This window comes from Phoenix dactylifera, chromosome 7, assembly GCF_009389715.1.
Source record: "Phoenix dactylifera cultivar Barhee BC4 chromosome 7, palm_55x_up_171113_PBpolish2nd_filt_p, whole genome shotgun sequence".
NCBI lineage: Eukaryota > Viridiplantae > Streptophyta > Magnoliopsida > Arecales > Arecaceae > Phoenix > Phoenix dactylifera.
The window spans coordinates 3,748,627-3,770,217 of NC_052398.1; the positions used below are offsets into that span (position 1 = coordinate 3,748,627).

A 21,591-nucleotide genomic window follows, 5' to 3' on the forward strand; every position below is an offset into this window, starting at 1 on the left:
GGGTTATCGTTTGTAGCTGGCGCCATGGGGCGGGCACACTTAGTTTCATTTTGGATTTCCCTCTTTTTATTTTTTAAAATTTATAATTACTCAAAAATAATATTTTTAATATTTTTGAAATTAAAAATTAAATTTGGTGATGGGAATTTTTGTCAATAACCCGTCACTGCCAAAAATAATTTTTTAAAAATTTACAAACACTTGGGTTACGATATTTGTGACGGCTGAATTTGTCACTGTCTGGTTGCAATTTCGGTTACCAGTTTTGTGACAGATACCCCGTCACTACGGTGGTCACTAAGTTTTGGCGCCCATCCTATCCGCGTATTCTGTGACCGGTCTGTCACTAATCTGTCACTAAGTTCACCCTACGGTGACCAAATTTCTGTTTGTCACTAATCCGTCACAGATAGTGACTGATAACGGTCTGTCACTAGTTTTCCGTCACTATACGCGTGTTTTCTGGTAGTGTGTAGGCTATGGCACATGCAAAGCCAACAACATAAGTAGCTTAAAAATCTTGTTTGGAAAAAAAATCAGTCGATTGGTCTGAAGCCTTCCACCTACTACTATATAACGAGTTGCACGTATAGGTAATAAGAAAGTGCCAATTGAGTTTTTCTAAAAAAATATTATTAAGAAGAGAACTTGAATAAAATGAAGCTCCAAAAGCTCAAATAACCAAGTAGAACATTCCTTCGCAATTATTTTCAGACGGTTAATCACTTAGTTCGACAACTATATTTAATATAATATACAAGATTTTTTAGTCCAGCATGGTCTATTGGATACATGTAATCATTCGAGATATGAAATAAAGTAAGCATATTGTATTTTTTTATTGGACTTCTTTTTTCATATCTAGAATAATTGTTACTTCATGAAATGATCCTGCAACAAGACATTAGTTTAGTTTGTGATGTTAAAGATATCCTAAAAAATGACTGGACAAACAAATACAATGCACTACTTTAAGACAAAACCAAAATTTAAGATCATTGGATCTATCATTTTTCTTTTAGGTCTGGCATAATTGTGCATTGCATATGTGCGAAACATTATGAGATGGAAGCTATGACTTGAGATGTAGTTGTTCCCCCTTTTTTTTTCTTTTGTTGCTAGTGAGGGCGAAGAAATTTAAATAAAAATGTGAAGAAATTTAAATGAAAATATTTTTTTGTGATACTTCTATTCTATATCATTCCACTTGTGCTAAATCGTCTAGGATGGAGAGGCTGCTCCAGTTTGGAGACGTGTGGGCGGTGACCGTACTCACGATTTGAACGTTCCGCTGTTAAATCCATGCATTTCAGACCGCCCTTCAAATATTCCATTAAAATGACGAAACCTATAATGGCACTCCTTTGTTTTAGAAAACACAAACTTTTCTTCCTGGTCTCTCCGGAAAAGAAGTAGTACGAGGAGTGAACCTGTGCAATTAATGGAGTGTATATATCTTTTATGATCGTGATAAAATATCCGAATCTTCGATCCCTCCGCCCCCTCTCTCGCGAATTCCAACTTTCTCCTTTTTCTCTCCTCTCTTCTTCAAGCCCTCGCGTCTCGACTCAAAAACCCTTAAAAAAAATGATCTATTCCGACCCTTTCCGCCTCGATCGCAGGCCTTGAAACCCTAATTAATCCTCCGATTCCCGCCGGAAATGGCGACGGCGGCTTACCGATCAACCTCGAGACGGACCGGCGTCGACGACGCAGGGTCCTCCAACCGCGGCGGGGACCTCCGCCGGTCGAGGAGCCTCAGCCGCTACTCCGGCCGGTTCCCATCGCCGCCACCGGAGTCCGACGATTTCTCGACGCCGAGGGGCAGATTCGTCAACAAGGTGAGGGGGTCCGGTTTCCTTGAGATCAGCCTCGACGATCTTGCCGATGAGTTCTTTCGGGCGAGGGAGGAGTCGGAGGAGGAGGAGGAGGAGGAGAGCAGGCCGGCGGCCCGCAGATCCGATCGCCGGAGTTCCGTCGCTAGTTATAGGATGGAGACGGAGTCGTCTCGCCGGCGGGGGAGGTCTGTGTCGAGGCCCCCCGACAGGGGGGCGGTGGACGGGAAGCCCGCCACTGGTGGTAACTCGAGACGGCAGCGATCCATGTCAGTAGCTCGGCATCGGTGTAGTGATTCGGGGGTACCTTTGCTCTTTTTTCTCGACATAGAATCCTGAAGTTTCTCTCTCCTTTTTTTTCCTTGGCATTAGGATACGGACGGTTACGTTGGTAATTCGAAAGAAGTCAAGAAATTTTCGTGATTGCGTGGAGCTCCATTACTTTAGCATCATTGCCATATTAGTTTGTTATCTTTTTTGTGCCTAGAAATCTTTTCTTTTTCCCCTTTTTTGGTGTTTTCGTGATCAAAGTTCTCCACTTATGTTCCCCTCCATCTTACCTTGTTATGGCATTTTTAGGATATGCTGTATTGGAAACATTCGCTTGTTAATGAGAAAATAATATATTAAATTGAAAGAAAACCTTGTCTTGGTAATTATTGTATGCTCCTGACATTGATCATGTAATGCTTCAACTAATTCTTTCCTATGTGTTCATTGTTTCTTTTTTTTTTTGTTAGTAATGTGTTCGTTGTTTCAATAACTAAAAAATGAGCTAAGTTTTAGAAGGTACTGTTAATTTTGGGCTATCAGGTCAAAACTAATTTCCCTTTGAGAGAAACAGAGTCTGTTAATTTGTGGGGCCGATTTCTTGGCCGTATAACCATTTTTGTTCAATCTTTATGCAGCATCCATGTATAATTGTGTGCGAGACAGCTAGTTTAAACATTCTTTGTTTGCATCCATATTGTAGTTGGATGGCAACATTGAGGTTATGTTATCAAATCCTTATTGCCCTAGGGAAGAAGTTTGTTATTTTGCAAGTTTCATGCATGATATGACAATCAGACTCTGAAGGTTGTGGTTACATGGCCTTATAGTTTGGAAAATTTTAAAATTCTTCAAGGGCTTCGCAAACATCTGAGCGTTTTTCTATAACATTCTAGAGAAGAAAAGTATCTAAGGGGAAAGCGATACCTGAATACTTGAAAATAGACAGGCAGTGAAATAGTTCGTTTAGTTAGGTACTGGCAAGTAATATCTGTGTATCATAAGTCTTCGAGCATATGTGGTAGCTATGTGTCGTATTCAGTTTTGTCCATTAATTCCTGTTAGGAGTTAATGAAATGTCATGCTAGTAGATGGACATATGTGCATGAAGTATTGGTGTCCAGAGAGTGATCTGGGCAACTTACAACAAAGTTCTATTTATACCATGCCCACACCGATCAGGGCATTGTAGGGTACCAAGTACTATCAAACGTTAGCATGTAAAACCACAGAATCTTGTAATAGATACTTTAGAAGCATAGAAGAAATATGAAGGAAGCTTATTGATATACTTACTTGTATAGCTGTATAATGATCAAGCATGTGCTGAACTTCTAAAGCATCTTCAATAATCTTAGCATGGCAAATACTGATATAATGATCAAGCATCTCAGACATTGTTGTTTGGAAACTTGGTTTTGTTTTTCATTTTGTTGATTGTGTTGAATTTTGATTTTAGAAATTTTGGTATTCAAATAAGGAAAGAAAAAAGAGTTCAGAGAGAAAAGAATAACAAAATAGAAGTTAAAGAAGCCAGATTCATATATCCCATACTTCTAGATTGCTTATTGTTTGGCATTGTTGGATATATGGTCTTGGTGGTTTAAGATGAAAACCTGAAACCATCAAAGTTTATAAAAATCTTTGATAACCAGTGAAAATGTTAATAAACCATTTTACACACAATCTAAACTGAAACATTTCATTCAATTACATACGATTTTAATGTACAAGCATAAAACTTCGCTTACTTATTGCCATCATAAGAGATACCAAGTACCAACAAATTATCAATAAGACTGCAATTAGAAACACCTCATTTAATGTTTATATGATTTGAGCTCAAATCTTGTAAACTTGTGGGTAGGGGATCTACTCTGCCCTTTTTCTCCTCTTTCCCTTAGAATTTATTTCCAAAGTTCTGAAAACATCTCTTAGATCTAGAAGAAAAGTTGACTCTCTTCCCGAATGCTTCTGAGGTTCTCAAAAATTGTAAGTTTGTTTTTGTTCTTAAGCAGATTCTTCTTGGAGGTTATATTGCACATGAGTAAGCATATATTCTTCAAACATAAAAGAAAATGTCAAATTTGACATGAGCTAGTGAAATGTGCTTAATTAAATGAAGAAATGACCCAAAACTAACCACAAACATTTAAACAGTAATTAAATCGACCTCCTACGACCATTTCCCATTAGCTTCAGCAGAACTGAGTGAAACTATTGAAACGGGCTATCTTTATGTTAAACTAACTGAAACAAGTCTGTGGGGTCAATGTGGCCTGGTAAGCTGACTACAAACATTCAAATAGTAATTAAATCGAGCATTCATGATCTTTTGCCATTGGTTACATCAAACCTGAATTGAACCACTGAAACTGGTCACCCTTAAACTAACTGAAAAGTTTTGTGGGGTCTATTTGGCTTTGGTTTGACTGAAATCAGTCGATTACAATAGAAATGTTTTGGTTTCCATGGAAAGTTTAGCCCTTTCTAAACAATATTACTGTATCCAGGAAATGAACTAGCACTAACTCACACATTTATATAAAAGGACAATATTAAAAAAAAGACAACTTTGGATTAGACTAACATCAATTATGAATTTATATTGATGTGCAGTGTCTTTTTAACTATGTCATTTGAGTTCGATGGTCAGTATGTGTATTAGATTGTATTAGTGTCTCTAGAAAACAATCTAACACTAACATGACATATTGTATGTTCAAATAAGAAAATATTTGGGAAAAACGTTAGGTAGAATAAGCATCTGCTGCAATCTATATTGGTGTCTCAAATTTTTTATTTACCAAGGAGGTATACACAGTGTTATCTACATGCGCTCCCTGTGTTAAAGTGTCCTCAAGTGTCGAACATGGCAATCTAAAAAAAAATAAATAAATCTAGGCATAGGAACACGATATATATATATATATATATATATATATATATATATATATATATATATATATATATATATTGACACTTCACTTAAAGTAACCATATAGGTGTGATAGCTTTATATTGAAATTATCAGGTCACTTTGCTTGAAATGTCCATACAACCTTGATAACTTTATATTAAAAACATAAGGACAGTTCACTTGAAGTTTACATATAACCTTGGTAATATTATATTGAAACATGAGGACACTGCTTGAAGTGTCCATATAACTTTCATAACTTATATTAAAAACATAAAGTATTTTGCTTAAAGTCTCCGTCACTTGAAAGTCTCCTGCATGACACTTCACAGAAAAGTGCCAAGTGTCAGACATTTTTTGTTGACATTACCAGGATACTTCAGAATGGAGCAATGGAGTGTCCAGTTGTCTCATGATGTGCCATGTCAAAGTGTCGAAAATTGCTGTCACTTCTAGAAACCCAAATAATGGAGTGTCGGGGTAAGTTTATATATATGGATATATGTTATGGCATATTTTGGTCTCTATTAATATGTGGAACACTATCAGCAACTTATCTTTCGCTTCATAAGGGGGTCATGTATTGCTAAGAGATTTTGTGTCATAGACACAACCTATCCTCATCTCTGCACTTTACCATATTTTAAATGATTGCAAATGTCCAATTGGTATGAGAATTTTTGGGATCTGGCCACCTGCTGATGGTTGTGACATACAGATTTTTATTATTCCTCTAGTAGATAATAAGTAGAAAGGCTAATTATTGTATTTTGCTGAGTACAGAATGACTTGGATCTTTATAACAACACCATCAGTCAAACCAAATGGACGAGCATTGGCAGTGGTAGGTCCCAGCGTCCCTCATCACAAAAGCCAACAAATCAAGGACATGCTTTGAGAAGAAGATCTATGAGTCAAAAGGATTTCTTCCAGTCACATGACAATTACTCGGTAACTATGCTAATCTAAAATTCTATGATTATTTTGCATTTTCCCCTCTTATTATGCATGTTAGATGAAAAGAATAATAGAGATAGGAGATCATACAAATAGATGCAAAAGAATTGATTTTTCTTGAGTATAAGTTCACTTAAAATGAGTTGACACTGATTATCACACTCTTTGTTTTTAGTGTTGGTTTGGTGAAGTAATCTCGAACAACTGGAAAATTTGAATTTACGTGACTTTCTTCTTTTTTTTTTCTTATTTTCTACTAGAGCCAGTCTTCTTCGCTAACTGATGATGAAGCACGGGAAGTTTGTTCACGTAAAATTGAGACTGAGAGAACAATTCAGGCAGTTTATGCCCAGGAAAAGGTTAGTTTTACTAGTTGAGACCAACAGTCTGAATGAGCTAGTGTTCAATATCTGTGGTAATATCTTAAGGCATATAGTTTAATCAATTAGTCGTATTTATTCAGTTCAGCCTGCAATATCAAACATCTGTGGTTCCCATTGCATTCTCAGATGGAACATCCCACTGGAGATGGAGAGGGCACTGGATTATATGAAGCCATGCGCAAAGAAGTGAGACATGCAGTAGAAGAGATCAAGACAGAGCTTGAGAAGGTTCGCATTCTTACTTAATTCATGTTTCAATTTTCATTAGCTGACAAAAATTTTGTTCATCTTAACTTTAATTACAGCTGCTTCTAATCCAAAATAGTAGGGAAATCTTGTGCTTATTGTAATCATCCTTTACTTTCCTATACTCATGAAACTTGTAGTTTATGCAGGTCATGGAGAAAACAGAACCCACAGCCATTCTCAATGACAATGAGGACCAGGCAAAGAATTCGAATGTTATCCAAGTTATTAATGATATCAGAAGGAATTACACCACCAAATTGGAACAGGCATGATAGAGGAGAATCCTTTCTGATACTTGTGGGAATGTAGTATTCGGTGAAGTTTTTCAATAGCCTGTGTAGTTAATTGTGATAATTCATTAAAATGCAATAGTTTGTATCATGGTCTGCCGTACCGGCCGGTACGGGCCGGTATGTACCAGTCCGGCCTGGGACCGGTATCGGATCAGCGTGGAATCGGATACCAGTAGTTTATTGTTGAAGAACCGGTACGGGACCGGTACGCCGACCGGTTTTGTACCGGTCCGAGCCGCTACCGGTATGCCGACCGGTACCGGTACGGCGGACCTTGGTTTGTATAATCTGTCATGCCTGTATATATCCTGTTACAAATTGGTTTGTGTATTACGTTTTTGAGAATATGTCTAAGAAATGCATGGAATTTGGGAGACAAATTAGGCTAGACATGCACTAGAAGATATAATTTCTTACTTGTATCTTCTGTGCTCCTTTATATTTTCCAAGAGCATTTTCTGGTTTTCAGATTACGTCTGTTTTCCACTATTAATCTCCTTCCTTCATTGCTTATCATACTGAGGAAACCAAACCATAATTCTTCTACGAACTTGAAGTCGCCTAAGACTAATAAACCACTACATTTCATCTGGTCATTTAGGTCAGCACTCAGGTTCCTGCATCAATCAGTATTTGCCTTATTTGGTCTTTCATTGTTTTAATCAAAAATATCTTGCTTCATTTGAAATGCCCTTTTTCTTAATCATCACAGTTTGCTATTATATGTTGTGAATTTTGATAATATTATGTTCTTTTACTCATTTCTTTTAAAAAAATGATGGCCAAAAAAAAGAAAGAGCGATACTGTTTAGAAAATTCAGAGTAAGTTCCTCTAAATTAATAGCATCTACTTTTATGATTTGCGGCATATGTCAAGGTACATTTTTTATTGCTTAATTTTTCCAGTCAGAGAAGCGGAAGCAAGAATTGCTGGCAGAGTTAGCGGCAGAGGAGCAGCATGGTCAGGAGCTTACGAAAATTGTGAGAGAGTTGCTACCTTCCCCAAAACAAGCTGCTGCTCCAGAAGGACCCTCACGATCTAGAAGAGTAAGCTTCCTCATAAGCATCGTTTATAGTGAATTCATCATTTTTTTCATGACTTACCATTTTTGGTTGAACATGTATCAAGAGGAGCAATGATAGAACAAGGATGTCTAAACGTCTGACAGAAGAGGCGGAAAGATATTTTGTAGATTTCCTTTCAAATGTTGAAGACACAGACATATCTTCCTTTGATGGAGAAATAAGTGATACAAGTTCCACGCTCAGAGACTTGATAGTGCATAATAATGTACCAGAAACACCTACAAGTTTGACAAAAGCTGCTCCACTGTTTGTTGAGGCAGATGGTGTTGTACTTCCTTGGTTGCAGTGGGAGTCCTGTAATGATACATCTCCGTCACCATGCAAAACTAAGACTGAGGTGCCAGTGAAATCAGGAAATATTTTGCCTGTTTCAGCACAGGTGGTTATTTTTGTCCATACTCTTTTCTCGAGTGTTTTTCGTTTCTTTGAATGTGATGGTGAGATCTATAAGTATTTCTTGGACAAGCATCTTAGATATTTCAGATCTTGTAAGTTTGATACTTATATGAGACAATAAGGCAATAAATGTGGTGCTCAATATTTGCAACTTGTTATACAATATTCGTTGTCACTCAGTTCTAAACCTATAATGGTAGATATGGTTTTGTTTGAGACTGGTATTTATCTACTCTTATTTTTAATCTCCACTTGCTGGTTTTCCAAGCATTCTGAGAGATGTTTTATGCATATATTATATTCTTGAGAATTTATGCATATATTACCATGAATTGATGCATGCAGACATTTGCTCATTATAATCTTACAGATTAACTATTACTTGTACCGAGTCCATTTTGCTTTTGAAGTCTCGGATTCTCCTTGGCTGGTTGATTTGCCAGTTAATGTCTTCTCTATGACATATTATATTTCAGGAAGCCAATGCTGGATTTGATAGCGGGAAACTCGTCAGCAGTAATCCTGGGAGTTGGAGCCCTGAATGCAAGATTTCTAGCGATAAAAACAGTGGCAGACTTGGATATGTAGGAAACCACTGGATCAGTTCCGATGGTGGAGCAGGAGTGTCTAAATTTGACATGGATGAGTACCTGGCCTTGCAGCACAATGAAGATCTCCTCTTCCAGAGGCTGAGGCAGAGGCAGAGAATAGACTCAGGTAGCCTGGTTTTATGTGGAAGAACCACACTGTAGAGCTTGGTTGTGCTTTAAAGAAGCTTGGCTATCTTTGTATTACACACAGTGGTGTATTTAGGCATTTGAATTATCGTCATCTGTCTTCAATTGTTGAGGGTTAAATGTCTCCGTTCTAAATGCAAGCAATCACCTTTCTTTTTGTAACTGAACGTTGCTTTCTTTTATACAAGAGCATCGATTTCCAAACTATGCTCAAACTGCATTGCAGCTGCTTCTTAACTAGCTAATAAGTGAAGCACTTAGCATACTGTTAGGCTCATACAATTATTACACTTTGTGCATTGACATTATTCTTGCGGTCTTACTTATTGCAGTACAATGATCATCTTATGCTAGAGTTGTAGGCACTTCAGGCCTAAATATTTTTGCTCAGGTGGACAAGAGATTTTTGTTTGTTGGCTTGGTTTCTCCATATGAGGTTGCGATGAGGAATGACTCTGATAATCTTCAAGCACTTGCATATGATGGCCTCTGCAGCATTTGTTTGGGATCGGGGGTTCATGCAGTGACGAATGGCCTTATCTCTAGGCCTGCATGATGCGAAGTGGAAACTAGAATTGCAAGGTTGATATGACTACCATCTTATTTGAGATGGATGTTCCGGTCTCTGGCGGGGCTCTTTTGGAGCCATGATTTCAGCGGCACGACTTCAGCTCCTTCAACGAATGGCCCATCTCAAAAATCTCAGCCATTGGGTCCCACTCTCCACATGGTAATGGGGCTTCAGCCAAGGACCGCAGGTAAACTCTTCCTTATCTAGCTGCCCTTGCCATGTGTCACACTTCTGTTGGACACAATGCTTAGGCCTCATGTGGCAGGTAATATATCCACCTCAAAGAACAAAAATCATAAGGATGTGTTGGAAAAAAATCATGTTGTTCTGCATGCGAACACTATAACAACTCCAAAGTCTTCAAAATAAATAGTAAGAGAAGTTCAGCAAAACTTTCAGGTCCTTATCCACTGCTAATATGAATTGCTTCGTGTCCTCACAGCAAGGAGCAGACCGACGGACAGCTATAGTTTGCATCCAAACAGTCGCCCTCTTGCTTGGATGGAAGGTAATACTATAAATTCTAATTCAGATAAATATATTACCTGCCATGTCGTGCTTCTTTTCTCTTGCAGCCTCCCCGGCCGGTGACTAATATGGCTTCGATCAACACGCTTGCGAGCACCGGCAGATTCATCGAGCTCAAATGGCTGCTGGCCTACGGCGAGATCATCAACGGCCGCTTCGCCATGCTCTGCGCCTCCGGTGCAATTGTCACCCAAGATCTTGGGCAAGCTCGGCCTTAACCCGGCCGAGACCGCCCTCCACTGGTTCAAGACCGGCATCATACCCCCGGAGCACCGGCGATACCAGGACCGGGCCTGGCCAGGCTTCATGGGGAAGCCGTACTATACTTTCTAGGATTTGAGAAGTTCTTGGGTGGTTCCGGGGACCGTGCATACCCAGGTGGTCCCTCGTTCAACCCTTCAGGGCTTGGAAGGACGACAAGTCCAGGAGGGAGTTGAAGCTAGAGGAGCTGAAGAACGGACGGCTGTCTTTTTGATAGTAATGTAGTTGGTTGTGTTTGTGCGATAGTAGTATGAGCAGCCGTTTTATTATAAAAAAAAATTACAAAACAAAACAAAACAAAAGCAAACAACAAACGGGCGGCTGGCCATGCTGGCTAATCTTGGGATACTTTGTTCAGGGCCTGGTCACTGGATGGGGACCTATCAGAATCTATTGGACCACTTGGCTGACCCAGTCAACGATGACATCTTGACCAGCCTAATGTTCCACTAGGGTTACGGTTTTGTAAATGGTGTGTTATTATTATTATTATTATTTGATACAAAACCGGCATAAGCCAAAGTCAAAAGAGTAACCAATACGTTGCTTCCCGGTAAGCTACTGAGTTAGTGAGTTACCTGCTCTTCGTATACATGTAGCTATAAAAGTGAATAAGGTGCGCCTGCAAGCAAAAAATATCATGCAATAGTGGGTTAGAGAGAGACTATGCTTACGTGGCGAGTTCAACAGTGAGATAATAACACCTGAATCCCCTTCAACCCATAACTTGAAACATAATAAGTCAAAACAGTATAGTTAGTTTCCTCCCATGAATGGTGTGTTATTAGCTGTGGGCATGTTGAAAAAGCTGTAACCTCTGTACTAGTTATGATCCTAAGCTCTGTTAATAACTCGCAGACCTACCCAAATTGAACTGAATTGGCTGAAAATAGCAAATAATAATTGTTATCCAAATAATGTCAATTTATGATCCAATCTTCCCCTGCTGGTGCTCAAGCTCACTATTTTATCATAGTCAAGAGATTAGACCGATTGGAATCAAAAGCTTTCTTGAGAGCTTTTACCGTACAACGTCAAAACCCTAATCATTAAATTACTGAATATAAGCAAAAGTAGAAAAGATAATATACTAAATAAGTTCTTATTTGAGAGAGAGAAAGAGAGAGAAAGTGTGGAGGGCTCCAGTTCAAGTTTGGCCGCAGCCGCGGATCAAATTCAAACTGGCGGGACCCGCGGATCCTTTTCCCAGCGCGAACATTGGGACATGGGCCCGTACGGATTCGGCATTCGCATACGTGGCGGATGACGATTGGACCATGCCACCGCCTCCACTTTTCCTGGATTTATTGGGGCTTGCCGTTGCCGCGCTCGCTCCAAGCGGTGCACGAACTCCAAAGGCCCTGTAACAGCCCCCGAAGAATCGAGGACCCAGAAATAAACCCATCACTACCCGCAACTCAAAATAACACAAAGGTGGTGCACACTTCTCCAAGTCAAAGTGGGGTTGCTTGTAATTGATATATTCCCATAAATCTCTCTCCCTCTCTCCCTCTCTCTCTCTCTCTCTCTCTCTGTGAGGTCATACGTTCCTATTTACCATAACGCGCTCATAAAAGCTAGCACGAGGACGGGGAAGTGAAAACGGCGATATAAGAGCTTGAGAATTACCTGGTAAGAACGCCTTCGTTGGTTCAGAGTTCAGACTTGCCGACGGGGTGCCGTTGTATTCAATTGCCATCATTAACGGTCACATGAGGTGTTATAATTTATAAACAAAACCTCTCTTTAGCAAAAGCGTTGAGAAAAGAGATGCCAAACGGCTTGATGGGGAGGACATTGGTCGTCCCGACATTGTGCCGCTCTCGTTTTTCTCGGCTATAATCGAGATGAATAATTTCAAAATAAACCGACATATTATTCTGCTAAGTGCGATAAGGATCGATTGTCATGTTTGTACAACAGTAAATGCACGATCGATTTGATTATTGCCGCATGCTAATTATGTGGAACGTTATCATGCTGCTAATATGCAATCAACTATTATTGTATAATTATGACAGATCTTACTAAACCAGGTAACACTGCTCTCATCTTATACGAATAATATACTACTCTTTTTCACTCATTCTTTCTTTTTTTTATTATTGCTCTAGATCTCTTATCTAAGCATTGGAGAGTCTCCTATCGAAAACCTTCCAATAATAGATTTCTTTGCAGATTGATTCTGCCTTCTATCTCGATTTCAACCGACCACGAGTGGAGTCCGACCTCAACCCAAAATCTAGCGGCTCAATTTATGGAGTTGATATAAATAAAAGAGATATAGAGAATAGTATGATTTAACACAAGCACATCAAATATAACCCTGAACCTGCATCTGGTAAGGTTGCCAAGAGGCCAGCTAATATCTATAGTGTCATTTAGTGAAAATATAAGGCTTTGATGACAATACCAATTGGTTAAGTTGTTAGAATCATATATACTATATTTCAAATAATTATATTCGCTATATTATCAGAATTGCATCCAATGAGAATGGGAGAAAGCCAGCTGATAATCTATACTGCTATTTAGTGAAGAGTTTGCTAAAATTACCATTAAACATCTTCCACCTTGATAACTTCACTTTCAATTTATAAAAATTGTTGTTTTTTGTTTTGCATGCATTAAGATATTGTATTACTAATCTTATTTTGCGTATAAATGTGAGACAGTTCACGATAACGGGGATATATTTTACTTTCTAAATTATCCTCACATAAAATCAGGTATTGTGTGAACCTGCATGCATCCAAAACTATTTAGCTCAGGCACCATACCAAGGAGAGCAACTTGGACAATTTTTTCTTTTTCAAATGCTACAAATCATTTGAAAAGGATGGTAGTTAAAATAGCTGAGAACTTAAAAAGAAAAGAATGAACACCAAGGAAGGATTCAAGGACTAACTGAATAAGTTAAAATGCAATTTATCTGCCATGATTACAACTAAAATTCTTTTCACAAGACCATTTTCCTGCATCGCCTGCTCTCTAAAGAGAGAAGCTGCCTCTGAGACTACTTCAAGCATGCTCTGATAACCTCGATATTTGTACACAGTTACTACCACAAGCCCTTATTTATTACTTCATGCGCTGTAAATTTCAAAAAAATGAAAAAAAAGGACTGGCGTAGTCCTCAATTAAGCAGTGTTTCCTAAACAGAAAGTCCTACGGATTTCTTTAAAAAAACCATATGGAAGACATCTTTTTTCATTCAGTGAAGAAACCGATCGGATTCATGGATTATTCTGAGCTTACACATAAAACACACTCTAAACAAGATGAAGACCGGCATTCCGGAAAGGCAATGACAACATTTGATATCATTTTTCATGCTTTTGAAAAGACAGTCCCATTAGAACTTCAAACAATTACAGAACTCCAGAATTCAGTGTTTCCACTGTCATGATTTCAGCGCAGGTCATGCATACTGCATCTCAATGACCAATCAGTCTGTGTACAAAAGAGAAGGTCCTGGCTTCATTGCCAATTTTAAGCAAAATGTAAGCCTCCCGAGTCCCAGATAATTTTCAACCATTATCAGATAGTTTCATTGCAAGGTCCGGCTATAGCACAATGATGGTGTCAGATGGGCTGTTGAAGTTGATTGGAACATATAAGAGCTGCGAGGGACCGAGCCTTCTGAAGTGTTATCATGCTTCACTGGGGTATAAGCATTAGCCATTGGGTGTGACATCGAGTAGGAAGGCCTGACAATTCCTAGGACTTCTCTCGACACATATGGGCTCTTTGGCGGGAAGCAGGAGAAAGGCCTTGGAGGAATAAGATTGGAACCTGGAAAAGCTGGTGGCAAAGCTAGTGCTGGACTAGGTAGGCTTCTGCTCGGTTCAACCTCAACTTCAGGAGAATCATCGATTACAATTACATCTCTGTAGAGAGCTTGAGCAGAAGAAGTAGGCTTTTGGTGATGTTGAGATGCAGCTGTTGTCTCTATGCTACATGGCAGAGGACAACGGAGTTTCTTTCCTCTCTTCTGCTGAGACTTTATTGAAGGAACCCCCGCAAAGCCACTTACCTGCTGCTTAGCTTTTGATGAATCCTGGGTGCGGGTCGCACAGCCTCTTGGAATTTGATGTTGTTCGTATGAGAAGCTAACCTTGCTCAAGCCAGTGTTGGTGGAAGTAAATCCAAGAGGTAGACATTTCATTGTTGAGGTGTAGTCCGAATCAGAAGGAAGAACTTTAGGAAGTTGTGCCAACTCATCATTTTTCACAACCAGATCCTTACCCATCAGCCTGAATATTGGATTGGAAGTGGCCTGACCCTGAGCCTGAGAATATGAGTTTGGCGACCCAAAATCACTCCCTGGTGGGAGTTTAGAAGCAAAATCTGAAGAAACTTCTGTTGAAATGGCTTCAGTTGGTGACTCCAGGGTGCGGGCGGACATTTCACCAGTTTTCAAACAATGAAAAGCACTAGAAGACGAGCAGATGGTTGGCCTAATGAGCAAGTTGGATACAATCTGCTTTCCTTTTGAAGGAAACATTGAATTAGTCATGATACTTTGTCTCAAGGGCTGAGGAGATTCTTGTGAAAGGCTTTCCCTGCGAGAGCAATAGCAAGGTTGATCATCTGACAATTTTTTAGGTTCCTTTGCTGCTGCAATTGCCTTAACTTCTTGATTTCTTCTCACCTTCATTCCTTCAGTTCCTCTGGTGCTTGCAACGGATGGCAATTCTGAGTTATTTAACAAGCTTGAGCTCAACTTATCTTGGTCAGCAGCATCTTTCACACATTGTTTTGCAGCGGTATCTTTTGACTGGGAAAGTTCTGGAGAAAAGGGAAAGATGATGTTTGAGGAAGCTGGAGCAGGAGAACCAGATGTTTCTATACCACCAGCCAAATAATGATCTTGACTTGACGTCGTCCTTACCATGGGTATTGATGAATTCTCCTGAGGAAACCCAAGAACCATGTCCATAGGGACAATCAAACAAGTAGAAGACACTTTGATGGAAGTACTTATTTGGTCTTCTGATTGCTTAACTATGCATAAGTTTCCCTCCTCGGCCGCCCGTTCAATATTTTTGTTGATGATTTTGTTGCTGGTAAAATCATCGCATTGCACGACTTGCTCATCATTCAGTCCACCTTCCACAGGTGCTTCAGATCTACAGAAAGATTCTCCATGTTCTTGCTCAGATGGCCATGGGTTCAATCTGGGACTGGAAGCTGGTGTCAAATGTTGAATAATTAGATTTTCACTGCCACCACGTTCATCAACAGCTTTATCCATGGAAGGCTCATTTGCAGCATACTCACAGCCCAAGGGCGGCTCACACTGCATATCTGAAGCTTCAAAGTCAGAAACACAGCAGTCAGCTCTAGCTCCCAAATGCAATCTCTTTTTAGTATGCTCCTGCTTAACCATTGCACAGAAGCCTTCTCTTTCTTGTTCAGATTCTCGAACTCTGGAGATTGTTAAGTTCTCAGATAAATTGAGTTGATGGGCACTGCTCGTCTCGTTAGCTCTAGGAGAATGATCAAGGCCAAAATCTTCAGTAGAACCATGCAGTCCTTTGTTGATGTCAGATGGTAACTTTCCTCTCCGTTTACCAGTGACTAATATGGATCTATGCTTACGGAACTTCTTAATGGTCAATCTTTTCTCGCCTTCATCACCTTTGCTCTCTACCAAAGAGGATGATTTTCCTAGCAAAACATTCTTCTTTGACATCAACCTTTTTCTGGTTTTAATCAAGGGATTACAGCACTCAGAAGGTATTGTATTAATGCCAGAAGAATTATCAGACTTCTGTATGGTACCCAACTGTATCTCTTCTCTTTTGCTTCTTGGTGAGGAAACAAAATTCCCAGATGATCTTGATGGTTTCAGCATAAGGCCACTAGCCAAAGAAGTGTTTTCAGGAGATATTATAGAATTCGATTCAGGCAGTTCTGGAGGTCTTGTCTTCCAATTATGAGTGGCATGGACAGAATTGGATAGAACATCCACTCTTTTGGTTTTTGGAGAAGAGGCCAAGACTTCAGATGACCTTGAAAGTTTCAGAATATGGCTTTTAACAACAGAAGGATTACCTGGATCCAGCTGATTACCTTCCACAGAAGTGTCCAGACTGCTGGGCACAGTGCTTTCCATGCTTTTGTGGGTGCCTTTCTTGTAGAGTTTTCTCGAGGGACCCGAGCGTTTAGAGCATACCCACTGTCTTAATGTTCCAGGACCACAACTCTTGACCTCGTCTTCAGCATTTAATATGCATGATAGGGATTCTTCCTTGTCGTCATAAGTATTTGAATGGCAATCTCCAATTTGTGTCGCTGGAGTCTGGTTGGCAAAAAGTAAAAGGAGATTGAGATACTCATGCTATCACATCTGATATCATGCTACAAAAATGAAAGACCAAAACAACTCAAACAAATAAGTAAAGCTATGCCGAGGTACCAAAATTGTTTACTATTTAACTTCATAAGAAGTATCCATATAAAAAGGACGTTATGAGAGCAAAATGCTACCAGAGTTGCAAGGCTAAAACCTCTCAAAATAAGAAAAAGTTGAATAGTAAGCATAAGCAAGGTGCATGATATCATGGACATGAAAATATTGTAACTATATTGAGACCCGCAATGCAGGGTCAAGCAGTCACATTCATGGCTTATTAGCTAATAGTCAGATCAAATATCAGCCAACATTTTTTTTTTCAAAAAAAAAAAAAGAAAAGATCCTGGTCATTTCATGATTCAGAATCAGTGTCTTTTGCTAGTTTAATTCCAGATTTTGAAAAATCTGACAGAAATATTATAACGCTCTAAAAAAGAAAGAAAGACAAACACATATTGAAGGATAAATTTGTTATGTTCCAGACGACAGAATTTCTAAATCAAAGTTTTCCTACGGACCACATTCTACTGGTTTTGGGAGACCAAACAGCTGCACTATGTTGCTTCATCATGAGTTCAACAAAAGGATAAGGCTTGCTTCAATCTAGGTTTGCTCATATTTAGCAACATGTTGTACTGCATGTACTTAAAAAAAAGGAAAAACTAATGTACCATACCTTGCCTATAAACAGCTTGAATGAGCACAATCTTTTTTTCTGTTGATTAGTTTTCATACACTTTGAGTACTTCGATTTGAAACATTTTTTCTTGCTGATCAAAGAACTCCTGTCTGCTCTAATGCCTTTCACATGCTTCCTCAGCTTACAATTCTCCTTTGAATTCACTGGTGGTACATCATTGAACTTAGATATAATCCGAAGCTTCATCCCATTCGAATCAACATAAACAGCCCCTTCATTTCCATCATTTGCAGCACCTGATATCGACAGCTTTGGTCTTTTGATTTCACTGCTAACCTCAGTGGTTGGTGCCACCAAAGCTAAATCTACCGCCCAGTTTGTGCCATTCCTTCTATCAAGGTCTTCGATCGTGCAGTGGGGTGCAGTCGTATAGATATCCACCATCAACCTTTTCTTCCTTGGTTTCACTTTGAGTTTTGAAAGCTTGGTCACGACCTGCTTAGTATTAGACTCCTCAGAGAGGCACTGATCGATGTGAGCATTCAAAGTGGTGTTTGATGTGGATGTGAATGTCTTACAAACAGGGCAAACCTTTGAAGCCATGGGATCTGAAACAGTGCTGGAAGTGGATGCTATATCTTCCACCCGGATGGTCTCGGATGTGCTGCTCGATTTTACAATTAACCTGCTCTTCTTCTCTGATGGTTCACATCTGACTTCAAGCTTCTCCGGCAGTAAAGGAGGTTCCTCGACCTCTAATTCTGATGACACTTCTGAGGCACTTTTGTTTACATTTCCTGTGCAAGGAAGCTCGCCGATCTGACCTGAGATTCTCTCGATCTGATCGTGACTCGTAATGGTGGAGACTGGTTCAGCTTCAACACCTATCAGTTCATCATCTGAAAGGATTCCACGATCGACCTTAGATTTTCTAGACTTCGATAATAAGTGCTGAGCTTGATCCGAACACTCTACAACCAACTGATCTGGAGGCAAACAGAATTCATGCTTGATGCTATCAGGTTCCTCATCAATTGGACCAATATCTTTAGTTTCAAGTGATTTGACCTCTGTTGAGATTTGTTCACCATGCGAACATGCGATTGGATGCTCGAATTCTACTCCTCTTCTGCAGCACTGGCCTCTCACCAAATCAGGCGGTTCAAAAGGTGGCAATATATCATTAACACCATACTCCAAGCAAAGCTGCAAAAGTTTGAGAGGAAAAGGCCAATTCTTCGCAACGTCTTTGCTCCGCGAAGTGGAAACATAATCCCTGCAGCACAAACCACAAATCTTCTGCATCAATCTCATAACTTTGCTTATAAAATTAACACAAATATCCAAAAATCATATTCATCTCCCTCTTTTTTGCTTCAGAAATTTCAAGCAAACTTTTACTATGAATTATCTAAAACCTTATCACATGTAAACTTGTATTATTGGAAATCCAAATAAACCACGGAACTGAACGTGGATCGCACGATCGGTAGGCCCACCAAATTGGTCGCACCATTAAGAAAGAAGCATACTTTTCAACACTAAAATTTAAGAGACATGAATGGAGAATCAGAACCATAAGCAAAGGACAGACGCATCCGGAGGAGAAGCGAAGGATTCATCAAAATTCTAGCAACCAATACCATACGCTTCCAATCTCAAAGGAGAAGACATGAAATCACGATAGAAATCAACAATTCGACTCAGACGGATCTGTGAATTGGGAGCAAAAAGATATGGAAAGTTCAAAATAAAAAATTTCCTTTTTTTTTTTTTGGATTGGCAAACAGTAGCCACCATAAGCTGCTTCTGATGGAACTCAAGAAAAAAGGGTTCTCGCAAGGAGTTCTCAGAAACCATGAACGACATGAAGAATAAAAGCCCTGAAAGCACAAACCCGGATAAAATTTAGCCCCTTTGCCAAGAGATGAACCGAGATATGAGGAAAACAAAGGCAATTTAAGTCTTGCAGAAGGACACCAACTCAGCTTCTGATCGGATCGGTCCTAGCTAGTATAAGATTCTCTCATATGGAAGGAAGAGTCCATAACATGACAAGGCTTTTTATGTGGTAAGAGAAGAGAACAGTAGTAATTACCTTATAGAAAAATGAGGGGGCTGGGTCTCAGCAAGGCCTATAGGATCTGCTGCCTCTTGGAAGGCAAGCGTACTAGAAGCCCTCTCATCACTTTTCAGTGCTGAAGCCTTGCAGGGAACCGAGGAGTCTGAGAGGTTTTCAATGGATAACATCTGAGGAAGGCGGCCTCCTTTTTCCTGCTACTCGAAATTACAACAGTATTAGCCCCAAGAGGCTTACTGCAACTGGGCCTGCTCTTATGCTTGGCCTCCAGCATAACCAACCAAGGACTTCAGCTCCAAACAGCAGCCCCTCAAAAAAAAAAAAGGACAAGCTATATATGAGAGCACCAAACCCCACAGCGAACCAGACCACCTTTCTTTTCCTCCTACCCTCACCTGATTTGATGCCTGCAAAAGATCAGTGAAATAGAAATTAGACTGCATACACGAAGAAATTAAGCAGATATTTTCCAAGGGGAAGAAGAAGAAGAATATGAAGCCAGGAAAGGAAGATGGAGGGTCCGTTCTAGAACATCATTTGATGCAGCCAGAAGACTTGGGAGAGATTTGAGGACTTGGAAACCGATGGAGTTGGATCGGACTCCTTCGGAAGTTGAAAGCAAAGGAGTGTTATTTTATGTGGCCAAAAATGCGAAGGAATCCATAAGTGCAAATAGAACTTGGGAGCAAACTGATCCGGAAACTAAAATAGCTAACCCAAAAGATCAGGAGGAAGAAATCAGAGAGAGGAACGGAAAAAATATACCAGCCACATAAATGCCATCACATGAAATATCGGTTTATGCGACAAAGAAAACGATGCAGAACCGAATGAAGGAGAGCGAACGAGAGACAGGGGCCGGAAGAGGCAAGAACAAGCCCATAAGCCCGAAGCAAATCATATAACTCCCTGGCCAGTTTTGTTAGGAACAAGGCCAAAAGGCTTATAGGCTGCACGCACAAAGAAGTAGAGACAGAGCAGAGAGCATAAGGAGGGGGAAGAGGCAATGGAATCGCAAGAGATTTAGATTTCAACTTCGTTTCGATGGCTTCGTACCGGTGCATGTGCAGAAGAAGAGGGGGTTATTCTGAAAATGGAGTTATATTCAGACGACACTCGAACGAAATACGCCGCATAGGCATAATCTTAAGCAAATCTAAGACACCCATCCTAGATTCCCTCTTAGAAGATACTAACGACCCCATATAACTCCTGGATCCAAGAAAAGATAGAGGAGGATAAGAAAGAAGGGGAAGAGAGAGAGCCCACTCGGACCTGGATGCTGCTATTAGCTGGACGCAGTAACACAAGAAGAATCCTATGCCTTTGTTCTGCAAGAGAGGTCTAAAGGATTTCCTGTATTTTTATCTAGAAAAAGAAGAAGAAAAAAAAGTAAGAGGAAGAAATGAAGGGGAAAAGGACCCAAGAAAAATAACCACAAAATCAACCCCTAGGAATCTCCTGCTTCTTATCCTTACCCCGTCACGAACTACAGCTGGATTGAAAAAGAGAGGAGACGCTCGGAAAAGAGGAGGATGAGATCATAGTGTCTCTTCGGGTGCCGAAAGGAGACTAGAGGAGGGGAAGATGGGTTTGACAGAAGAGAAGAGAGAGAGAGAGAGAGAGAGAGAGAGAGAGCAAATATTGGGGAAAAGAAGACACCACCCACTCACTCGCACATCAAAGGCATCTGGCTCTCCACCAAAAGCAGAATATCGTACATTAAACAGTAACCCAAACAAAAGAGGGGGAAAGGAGGAAGATGGGAGGGGAAATGAGGGGTTTTCAGGAGCTGTCCTATCCCATACCTGCTCTATGAGCTTTTTTTTTTTTTTTTGTTCTTTTTCTTCGTCCCCTTGCTCTTCTACTCTGTTCCCTTTTTGTTCTCAGCTTTATTTTCTTTGGTGTCGTGTTATTTGGGGAGGGTGCTTTTAGGCTTTAGCCTTACCTTTCAGTTAAACTATGAGCATACCCTTCCTTCCTTCCCCTGGTCATGATGAATAATTTGTATGTTTGTTTTTTTC

The 21,591-nt window shown here is 39.9% G+C and overlaps 3 protein-coding genes and 1 long non-coding RNA gene across 9 annotated transcripts; 2 read left to right on the forward strand and 2 right to left on the reverse strand.

Moving 5' to 3' along the window:
* The first annotated feature begins 1,481 nt into the window (after positions 1-1,481).
* Positions 1,482-9,399, forward strand: LOC103702342. Of its 2 annotated transcripts, none has more exons than XM_008784725.4 (8): positions 1,482-2,138; positions 5,809-5,976; positions 6,243-6,341; positions 6,492-6,593; positions 6,761-6,880; positions 7,814-7,954; positions 8,037-8,372; positions 8,866-9,399. In XM_008784725.4, the coding sequence occupies exons 1-8, from the start codon at positions 1,662-1,664 to the stop codon at positions 9,139-9,141; spliced, it is 1,719 nt and encodes a 572-aa protein (XP_008782947.2). In that variant the 5' UTR covers positions 1,482-1,661; the 3' UTR covers positions 9,142-9,399. The 2 variants fall into 2 exon arrangements, with proteins under 2 accessions (XP_008782947.2, XP_008782948.2); XM_008784726.4 differs by having other exon boundaries at positions 1,669-2,104.
* LOC120111297 lies at positions 9,227-10,330 on the reverse strand. Its single transcript, XR_005512460.1, has 2 exons — positions 10,243-10,330; positions 9,227-9,975 (listed from the first exon to the last, which is right to left on the reverse strand). It is a non-coding gene; the product is annotated as an uncharacterized LOC120111297 (long non-coding RNA).
* Positions 9,710-11,043, forward strand: LOC113462427. Its single transcript, XM_039127968.1, has 3 exons — positions 9,710-9,884; positions 10,140-10,205; positions 10,329-11,043. The coding sequence occupies exons 1-3, from the start codon at positions 9,740-9,742 to the stop codon at positions 10,556-10,558; spliced, it is 441 nt and encodes a 146-aa protein (XP_038983896.1). The 5' UTR covers positions 9,710-9,739; the 3' UTR covers positions 10,559-11,043.
* Positions 11,044-13,780: 2,737 nt separating this feature from the next.
* On the reverse strand, positions 13,781-21,409 carry LOC103702340. Of its 5 annotated transcripts, none has more exons than XM_008784722.4 (5): positions 21,046-21,220; positions 20,843-20,935; positions 19,586-19,974; positions 17,524-18,763; positions 13,781-16,793 (listed from the first exon to the last, which is right to left on the reverse strand). In XM_008784722.4, the coding sequence occupies exons 3-5, from the start codon at positions 19,735-19,737 to the stop codon at positions 14,037-14,039; spliced, it is 4,149 nt and encodes a 1,382-aa protein (XP_008782944.2). In that variant the 5' UTR covers positions 19,738-19,974; positions 20,843-20,935; positions 21,046-21,220; the 3' UTR covers positions 13,781-14,036. The 5 variants fall into 5 exon arrangements, with proteins under 5 accessions (XP_008782944.2, XP_038983897.1, XP_038983898.1 ...); XM_039127969.1 differs by having other exon boundaries at positions 20,333-20,935; XM_039127970.1 differs by lacking the exons at positions 20,843-20,935; positions 21,046-21,220 and adding an exon at positions 21,241-21,409.
* Positions 21,410-21,591: the final 182 nt, after the last annotated feature.

Excerpts from the sequence above, each read along its gene's own strand:
- LOC103702342 (XM_008784725.4), top strand. The coding sequence starts at position 1,662 with ATGGCGACGGCGGCTTACCGATCAACCTCGAGACGGACCGGCGTCGAC. Across the intron at positions 2,139-5,808 it reads ATCGGTGTAGTGATTCGGGG|AATGACTTGGATCTTTATAA; the intron begins GTACCTTTGCTC and ends TGCTGAGTACAG. Across the intron at positions 8,373-8,865 it reads TTTTGCCTGTTTCAGCACAG|GAAGCCAATGCTGGATTTGA; the intron begins GTGGTTATTTTT and ends ATTATATTTCAG.
- LOC103702340 (XM_039127970.1), bottom strand. The coding sequence starts at position 19,737 with ATGTTATCCATTGAAAACCTCTCAGACTCCTCGGTTCCCTGCAAGGCT. Across the intron at positions 18,764-19,585 it reads CCCCCTCATTTTTCTATAAG|GGATTATGTTTCCACTTCGC; the intron begins GTAATTACTACT and ends TTTGTGCTGCAG. Across the intron at positions 16,794-17,523 it reads TCAAGCTGTTTATAGGCAAG|ACTCCAGCGACACAAATTGG; the intron begins GTATGGTACATT and ends TTTGCCAACCAG.
- LOC113462427 (XM_039127968.1), top strand. The coding sequence starts at position 9,740 with ATGTTCCGGTCTCTGGCGGGGCTCTTTTGGAGCCATGATTTCAGCGGC. Across the intron at positions 9,885-10,139 it reads GCTTCAGCCAAGGACCGCAG|CAAGGAGCAGACCGACGGAC; the intron begins GTAAACTCTTCC and ends GTGTCCTCACAG. Across the intron at positions 10,206-10,328 it reads CCCTCTTGCTTGGATGGAAG|ATTCATCGAGCTCAAATGGC; the intron begins GTAATACTATAA and ends GAGCACCGGCAG.